General features: G+C 37.2%; 1 protein-coding gene across 1 annotated transcript; it reads right to left on the reverse strand.

Annotated features, from left to right (window-relative positions):
• Nucleotides 1–258: 258 nt before the first annotated feature.
• Nucleotides 259–9,416, reverse strand: LOC120473521 (uncharacterized). The gene is made up of 4 exons (XM_039663423.2): nt 9,057–9,416; nt 7,296–7,598; nt 6,582–6,744; nt 259–1,413 (listed from the first exon to the last, which is right to left on the reverse strand). The coding sequence occupies exons 1-4, from the start codon at nt 9,343–9,345 to the stop codon at nt 600–602; spliced, it is 1,569 nt and encodes a 522-aa protein (XP_039519357.2). The 5' UTR covers nt 9,346–9,416; the 3' UTR covers nt 259–599.
• Nucleotides 9,417–9,652: the final 236 nt, after the last annotated feature.

A 9,652-nucleotide genomic window follows, 5' to 3' on the forward strand; every position in this document is an offset into this window, starting at 1 on the left:
ACCTTTTGAACAGTAACGTATATGGATATTATGTTCACAAAACAACTCATGGATCTGATTTCAAAGTAGCAATTGACCTTTCAGTGTGCACTACACTTAAATGTGCCTTCAGTTTCAAAATTAACAGCTGTTTTTTGTTTATTTTTATTTTTGTTGCATTGAGATACTTTTCTCTTTGCCTTCAAAAGTCTTATGTAATGCCACTCCCCATTGCTAAAAGACAGTCACCAGACATCATTTTTGGATGAAAAAGCTTTTTTATTTTTATATCAAATCAGAAAGAAATAAAAAGCACCAAAGCCCTCAGGAATTCAATGTTCAATGAATCATAATAGTCGCCATCAATACCATTCACTGAGAAAGACCAGATGGGTGTCAGAAATCCTAAAAAGTCTATCATTCTTCTTTGTTGGACTATATTAAAAGAAGAACAGTGCAGCCCTTCTTCTCAAAATGTCATAAGACATTTGAGTTTATTAACCCTAAAGTGGTTTAACGTCCCAGTCTGAACTACTTTGATTCAGTCACAGTTTTTTTGCAAAGCAGATTCTCTCTATTGGAAAGGCATGAAGGGCCACACACAACTTTCACTCTCAGACTTAATCCAGGCTTCTCCACCTGTTCACATGACTTTCTAGCTTACACACTGTCTTAGTCTCTTGGGGCCCCTCCGGTCCCCACAAAAACGTCTTGGTAGTTTTCATTTTATTAGGCTGGGACCCCCTGTCAGTGCTCATTATTTTGGGGTGGGGACTTCCTGGCGCTCCAGTCCTTGTTTTTAATAAGCAGGGATTTCCTTTTATTTCCATGGTATGTCGCATGTCATTCATCTGCCGTGTAAATCTGCTGTCATCACAGGCTGTTCTGGTCCTTGTTTTGGATCTGCAGGGTTCAGACGTCAAGCGATAGCCAAATGAAGTTCTGTAAAACGACGGCAGGACGCTAACAGAGGGAAATGGATTTCTGTTCGTCTGGGTGGACGGGAACGTTAGAGGTGTGGCTGTGGCCGAAAAACGTGTTTTGGCATTGTACGCTTTGTAGGGACTTCTAACCGATATACTCCTCCTATATATGCCTTCAGTCTTCTCTGTGACGGATGCTTCTGGCTTGTCTTCAAGGATATTATAAGATCTGCCAATGTCAAATTGACTTTCTGTGTTTTCTGGTTGTCTATTTTCGTCTTGTTGGCGCCTCTCCTCCATCATGTCACTCTCAAAGGTTTCCTCTGGAGTATCGTTCTGTGTGTCATTCCGACAGGTCTCTGTAATATCATATCGTGTGATATCTGTGAAATCATTTTGTTCTTCATCTTCTGTTTTGTTGATGGCGATGTCTTGTTTTTGGCTCTCCATGGTGATGTCATGCTCTCCGAGTTCCTCCGTGACGTCTTGGTTCTCGTGCACCTCTGAGCTGCTTTTAAAGAAAACAAATTGTCAACACTTGAAGGAAACTAAGGTACGGTACATTCATTGTAAAAAAAATGTTGCTGCAATTAGTTATAACAACAAATATCCAACTTAACTAGACTAAACTAAAGTTAACTAAATGTAATATTTTTAAGGAGTAGTTCACTTTAAAAAAAAAATTTTTACTGATAATTTACTCACCCCCATGTCATCCAAGATGTCCATGTCTTTCTTTCTTCAGTTGAAAAGAAATTAAGGTTTTTGGTGACATTCCGGGATTTTTCTCCATATAATGCACTTCAATGGGAACCAAACAGTTCAAGGTCCAAAAGACAGTTTCAGTGCAAACTACAAACTTTTCAAAGGGCTTTAAACAATTTCAGACGATGAATAAGGGTCTCATCAAGCGAAACGACCGTTCATTTAAGAAATAAATAACAAAGTTTAAGTTTTATAAGCTCAAATGCTCACCTTGCTCTGTTCTGTGATGCGCGTTTGTGACTCTCCTGTCCAAACTCTTTCATCAAAATGAACGAATATTTTTCCGAGTCAATTCGCTCATTTTGTTCGTTGAAAACTTAAACTTTGTTATTTTTTTAAATGAGCGATCGTTTCGCTTGATAAGACCCTTATTCATTGTTCTTATTCATTTAAAGCCCTTTGAACAGTTTGCAGTTTGCACTGAAACGGTCTTTTGGACCTTGAACCGTTTGGTTCCCACTGAAGTCCATTATATAGAGAAAAATCCTGGAATGTTTTCATCAAAAACCTTAATTTCTTTTCGACTAAAGAAAGAATGACATGGACATCTTGGATGACATGGGGGTGAGTAAATTATCAGCAAAAGTTTTTTTTAAAAGTGAACTACTCCTTTAAGTCAAGCACAAACACATACTTTTTTTAAGTTGAAACAACACATTATTTCTTATTCTAATGTTGAATGTTTCAATTTTATCACAGCAAACCTTTTACAGTGAGAAAACAGACATCACATCTTGTTTGGAAAATCCTGCGCACTTGGACTATAAAGTTTACATATTTGTTCGTAGATTAAAAGACTGTTTTTCTGCAGGGCAAAATCATTTTACAACATATTACTTTTAAAACTATTTTGTTTTAGATGTCCAAAAGCCATAAAGAGTGATTACATCCTGAGGCGAAGTAAAACAGAAATCCCTTCTCGATTACAGCACCCCGGAGATCTATGTTCAGAGAAAGGAGTTTTGCTAGCCTGGAACATGAGCAAAAGCTTAATGTGAAATTATATTTGCAGCCTGGCCTACAGCTGTATTTCAGCTGCTGTGATACTGAAACATGAAGTGAACTATGTAGTCATGGGAAACTGAAAATATGTACAAGACAAAAGCGTACCGATTTCCATTGTTATTGGAGATTAGCTCTATTGGGACTCTGCAAATGCTTCAACTGTACAGGTGGCATCAATACTTCATTAGGTTAATAATGACCTAATGAAGTGTTCATGTGTTTTGGTGGAGGCGTACTGTAGCTTTAGAGACACTCTGAAGGGAGGGTGGGATCTTATGCTTTCAAAGATAGCTTGCCAAAATTGCCTTCCCTAACTTTAATTTATTTAAAAATACAATAAATGCAATTCATACATAACTTACTTGAAGCACTTCTTCCATTATGAGCATGTTTTAGTTTCTGTACTAGAATAAAATTTGTCATATTTTTGAGGAATAAAGTTAAAAATGTCTGTCCTAAAGAAAAAAAAAGCCTCAAAAGAAAGAAATTCCTGAAAGAAGGAAAAACCAGCCCGTTCTCCTCCCAAGACGTCATCTAATTGACGCTTTTGACCATACGTCAACATCTGACGTTTTAGGGTACCCTTTAACGTCGGTTAGATGACGCTATCTAATCCTAACCCTACCCTAGACCTAAACCTACCTGCGTCATCTAACTGACGCTAAAGGTAAAGCGTCAGTTGGATGACGCCCTAGGATCATCATCTAACTGATGTTAATGGGATACTCCACTTTTTTTGGAAATAGGCTCATTTTACCACTCCCCCAGAGTTAAACAGTGGAGTTTTACCGTTTTTGAATCCATCCAGACGATTTTTTGATATTTAGAAGAGTATCAGTAACCAGACAGTTTCTGGTCTCATTGACTTCCATAGTAGGAAAAAAATATACTATGGAAGTCAATGAGACCAGAAACTGTCTGGTTACTGATATTCTTCTAATCTCAACTGTTTAACTCTGAGAGAGTTATAAAATGAGCCTATTTCCAAAAAAAGTGGAGTATCCCTTTAAAGGGCACCCTAAAACATTGGATGTTGATGTATGGTCAAAAGCGTCAGTTAGATGACGTCTTGGGATGAGAATGTGTTGGGAAAAACCTGAAGATTCTTGGCATGATCTTCTATTATTATCTCTCAATATCAGTATATATCAAATGTAAGTGTGTAATATTACCGGCTGTTCTGGGGGGTACAAATCACATTGTGCTCCGAAGGTTGTCGAAGGGTTGCATTACAAAATGTTTCATTTTTTGGAGGGTAAATTATTCTTTATCATGGACACTTATTTGTCATTGACTCATTTACTGACTGTATATCAACTGAAATTTACTTGCACTGGGTTGTATTATGAATGGGCCCCTTCCACCCTGACCAAATGAATAGGCAATATCACAGAAGACCTTAGTGGGACCCCTTCACCACAGGAACTGAGACAATGTTCCTACCCTGGCGACGGTTTACTTCATCTGTGAGCGTCAGGTTAATGCCATTCCTAGCATGAGTTCCTCTAGTATGTTGTGAGTTTCCATGGAAGTGAGAACATCATACTGTCACCAGCTGAATGGCAGACACTAACCACTCGGCTTACAATGTCACTTAATACTGCCTCTGTAGCACAGAGGACTCATGATATCACTCAAGTATCCTTGGTAACCGCTCAAGGGGATGGATGAATGAGTCCAATATTTTTGGCATTCGAATATGCTAGCCATCTATTTCGTTTCATGTAGTTTTTATTGTTGAAATACTTTGCACTTAATCTTACATCCAAGGTGTCCGATACTGCCACATGTTGAACAGACAAGGTTGGCAAACCCATTGCTGTCAATGATAAACCTTTGGCTTCAATAGAGTGCTGCAGGGTTCACTTATTTTTGTAGGCCAATTTGAAGTTAGCATCACCCTGTTTCCCTTGGCAAAAACATTGTGGTGTCTGTCAGGAGTTAGTAAGCGGAGAAACACACCAGACAGGAGTAGGGAAATTCATCCATCTTGTTTACTCTTCTCGTTCTCCACACATATTCCATCATTACACAACACTTCATAATAATAGGGACAACATAATTCACTCATGAACACAACAAACCAAATTTGTCCCATAGGCGTTTGAATAACTGCATAAGTTAAGCTTGATGACCAACAAATGTTTAAGTTTCTTACACATTTGGTAGATAATCTTCATAAATAAACATACATTTTATGAAATTTAAAGATAATCTTCACAAATGAACACCACTTTTATGAATTTTGAGGCCTAAATACAATTTTAGGCATTTTTTTGTTTGTTTTGCCCTAAAAAAGTATGTAATTCCTGCAGAACGCTATAGATTTATAAAGCGTAATTTTATCGTTATGAAATTATAAGTTGGGAAATTATATTGTCACCATGATATATGATTTTCACTTTGAACATCCACAATAATTTGAATAGCCTATAGGCCTGTTCACACCAGGTCGAATTTGACGATATTCGCCGACGTTTAACGGCCCGTGACTAAACAAAGGGTGCCAATGTGAGTGTGCACACCGACGCGTAAAACGCCACGTGTGAAAGCGTCATTTATAAAAAAAAAAAAAAAACGCCTCAGGTTCGTTTTTTAGCTTGACGCGCTGCGTCAAAAACTATCCGACCAATGAGATTGGCGCTTTTGCTCACGTGTTTGGAGCTTCTGAAGTTACTGTAAAACACAACTTGGGGGCGCTCAAACACAAAAGGTTCACACATACATAACGGCAAAGAAGATATATACACAGTTCCGTCTACACAGCCAGGAAGAAATAAGATGATGAAGATGCAAGGAAAGGTGAATGTAGAGCTGCTGGTCTCGTTGGTGTTAGAACATAAAGAACGATATGACAAACGCGACAGTGACTACAAAAATCTTGATAAAGAGAACTGATATGGAGTGCAGAGCAAATGGGCGCCATCTAATGTCAGGGAATGAATTTGCATGTTCACTCGGTTCATGGTCACCGAAAACACAAAAAAACGCATTGAAAAACGCTGGCGAACAACGTGTGGCGATATTCGTCCCGGTGTGTACGGCCCTTAAAATGTCCCTATTAGCCTAACCAAACAACTTTTCAATAAAACAACATTATATAAAACACGTAATTGGCTTTACAGATAAAAGTACAATAATGTCTTCCATAAAATTAGAAATATCCCAAGTATTTTAAATCTATCACATTGTGTGAGTAACAGACACAATTAATTGATTAGCCTATCGCATCCTTCAGCCCGATTCCTTCCTAACCCTGAAACTGCTGTCTGAATTAGTGTTACAATATGAAATGTCATTGCCTCTAAATTGCCTCTAAAGTGTTTCATAATCTTTAGTGAAATGCTAAAGTTTCTATTTTTCTTTGGACAAAATGTGACCAGAGGATTATGTTTGTTCGAAGCATTTGACTGCAGATAGTAATTGTAAGTGAAGTACAGTGTAATGAAAGATGTTGAACGATGAAGAAGACAACTGCAACGTTTTCAAAACACTATGCAATAGTGAGTGGGCGTTGATACTGTTTCCTATGCAAAGACAGCGCAGTCTCATCCCAAGACGTCATATAACTGACGTTTTGGGACGTCTTTTGACCATACGTCAACATCCGCCGTTTTAGGGTACCCTTTAACATCGGTTAGATGACGTTATCGGATCCTAACCCTACCCCAGACCTAAACCTATCCCTAAACCTACCCCATCACCTAACTGACATTAAAGGTAAAGCGTCAGTTGTATGACGTCCCAAAATCGTCATGTAACTGACGTTAAAGGGTACCCTAAAATGGAGATGTTGACGTATGGTCAAAAGACGTCCCAAGACGTCAGTTATATGACGTCTTGGGATGAGACTGTGTTAGCAAAGACGTTAGCCAATCAGTTAGCCTATCAGTTCAGGTTTAGTTTTACCTATTATCCTGTCCCGCCGTTGTGTCTTCTCCCTGGTCCTGCGGATGGTACGATGAAGGCAGGAAGAGATGTAGTGATGGGGTAAGATTGCCCTCAGCATGTGTATCTTGAAGGACATTTTGGTCATCTTTTTTTCTCCAGACAATTTTACACATGGGAGTTTCTCCATAAAGAATGAAACGATTGGGAATTAGTGTGTGAGAAATGGACAAAGAATGATTTTGTAAATGTGCCGTCTTGTAAGCATTTGACACTATTTACTTTGAGAAGGAGAACAACAACGTTCTTCTGCTAGTTTACAACTTTGAGCATGAGACCTTTGAGATGAGGTAAACAATTTATGCAAACTCATGTTCACAGGTCAATGATTACACTTGTCTCAGATGCCACACAGCACTCTCAGTCAGTGTGCCTTTGCTAAGCAAATAACTGTTGCACGAGTTTTTCGAACATTATCTTTCATTTTGTTATTAAATATTTAATGGCGGGTCATTGCAAAAAGTGCATGTCATGCAATCAAGGGGGTCAAATCGATAACTTTTTGCAAACTTTTATGAATTTTGAAGCCTAAATACAATTTTCGTAAATTTTTTATGGTTTTTGACTACAAAAATAAGCATCACTGCAGCACTGATAAACTTATGCAAAGGGGAAATAACATCACATGTTGGGGGAATAATTTTGGGAGTTGGTCTTATACAGAAAGTCTTATACCTGGTGTGCTTAGTGCTCGGCGTCTCATCTGATTCTCCAGTGGGACAGTGGAAGGCCGGTGGGTTGAATCCAGCGGGACTCTCTGTCTGTGTATACCGCTCCTCGCCCTCTCTCTGTCCTCCGTTCTTTTTATCGCAGTGTATGATTCCCATACCCTCAGTTCACTCTCTTTTTCAAAACAGTCTCTACTGCATTTCTGTCTCCTTGCAGAAGAGGAATGAGGTCTGTCTTTCTCGTCTTTATGAGGTGATGATGTGGAGCAGTTGGAGGGTCGTGGTGACAGGACACATCGCACACCACATGCTGCGAGAACATAAACAGAGATCTTGATTAATAGGGTTTAAACGTCTTTAACTGCAGCTGCCGCCAGCATCAGCTAAATCTTGGTCAAGTATTACGTATATTTATTTAACGTTAAGTAGACGAATAATAGGCAGGAGAGTGTATATTATTATCACATGCTGACTGTATATTTTCCCTCGCATATTATACAGTAAATATGGTATAATTGATAACAGCAGTTGAATTTTTTAAAAATACTGCACAACAATTAGATAATAAAATGTCATTTAAATGTTATTTGTCATTTTTAATTACTTGGTCTTTATATGTTTGGGCTTTGGTTAATTTGCTGTTTTTTGGGACTTTTGAAATAGCTAAAATATTTTGGCAAAGTGATATGGAGCAAACTAGAATGTAAAAAAAAATGTATGTGATCAATAAATTAAGACAACATGTTTCTACATTAATATATATATATATATATATATATATATATATATATATATTAGATTTAACTTAAAACTTCAACTAATTTTGTTTTAAGTCGGTTTAATGTAATTTAAGTTTAAATGACTTAAACATCCAAGGTGATTGTACTTAAAAATGTAAGGCAAGATTTATTTATTTTTTTTTATTTATTTTACAGTGTACAGTATGATGCATTTGTGTCATTGGTTCCTTGTTTTGTTTGTGTTCCCGTGTTTTGTTTTGTGACTTTTAGTTTGACTTTTGGTTTCCTGAGCACTGTTTTTGTAGTCCCTTTGTAGTTTTCTTGTTAATTAGTTCCCTGATTGTGTCCAGGTGTGTCTTGTTAGTTGATTACCCTGTGGGTATATAAACCCCAGTGTTTCGTCAGGTCTTTTCTTTCCATAGCTGTTTTGTTGGTGTTCTTAATGTTTCCTTAGTTTTTAGATGTTCTTCTCCTTGTTTTTTGGTTGTTTTTTCAATAAATGATTAATGGGATTGGAAACTGTCCTGCATCTTTAAAGTTCAGCTTTACATAGAAAATTATTGTCTTAGAACATTTATCAACAAATCAGAAGCAAGCATCCAACTGCCCAGTGCATGATATATGATATGATATTATCATATCATATCATATCATATCATATCATATCATATCAAGCAATACAATACAATTACAATACAATAAATACTTTTTGGGGGGTCTAATTCTCACTAACTTGCTTATTAGCATGCAAATAGGATATTGGCTGTTCATTAGTACTTATAAAGCACATATTAATGCATCTACTTCACTTACTATTAATAGGCCATAATTTGGAGTTTATTGAGCCAAAAGTTATAGTTAATAGTAGACCCTAAACTGAAGTGTGATAAAATATAATATAATATAATATAATAATATAAATACACATCTGTTTAATTGGTGTACAAAATCCCATTAAGCATGTGTTGTGCAGTGTTTAAGTATATATTTAATACTCACATTTTAGAAAAGCACTGAGATATAGTTACCTATGAGCAGAGCTTTTCTGCCTGTGAAAGATTTCTTGGAGGTTTTCTCTGAGAGGTTTCTTGAACCTTTAAAGGACCTCCCCTGAAGCATGCCGTTGCTATAGGCATCAGTGTTTGGAGAAGATGATCCATGTTGATGTATTGGAAATGTTTCAAGAGGTGAGACCCCTCTCTGGTTTGTGACTTGGAGCTGCAGTCTTTGTTTCAATATAGAGTTCCATGCCATTGAGCCTGCTGTTCTGATGGATCCTGTGTGGTCTCTGAAACGTCTCACGGGACAGAAACGCATCGCATGGCTGTGCCCATTTCTGTTCTTGGGTCAACAAGGGGAACCTTAACTGAATCTAAAGTGATTGCTTACAAGTTACACCTACAGAATGTAAGAAGAAAGAAAGAGAGAGAACACATCATAACAAATCTTACTTTCTGTCATTTCTCTTATGTATTACCTTTTGAACGATACACTGTACTTTAACAAACTAACGATGTGTTTAAGAACATATTTCTATAAAAGGGTATATCGGTCTTCCAGAAATATGTTATGGTCAAACTCAACTTTATTAATGATGACTTGATTATTTACACAATAGAAAGAA

Source organism: Pimephales promelas, chromosome 14 (genome assembly GCF_988280905.1).
Source record: "Pimephales promelas chromosome 14, fPimPro1.hap1.1, whole genome shotgun sequence".
NCBI lineage: Eukaryota > Metazoa > Chordata > Actinopteri > Cypriniformes > Leuciscidae > Pimephales > Pimephales promelas.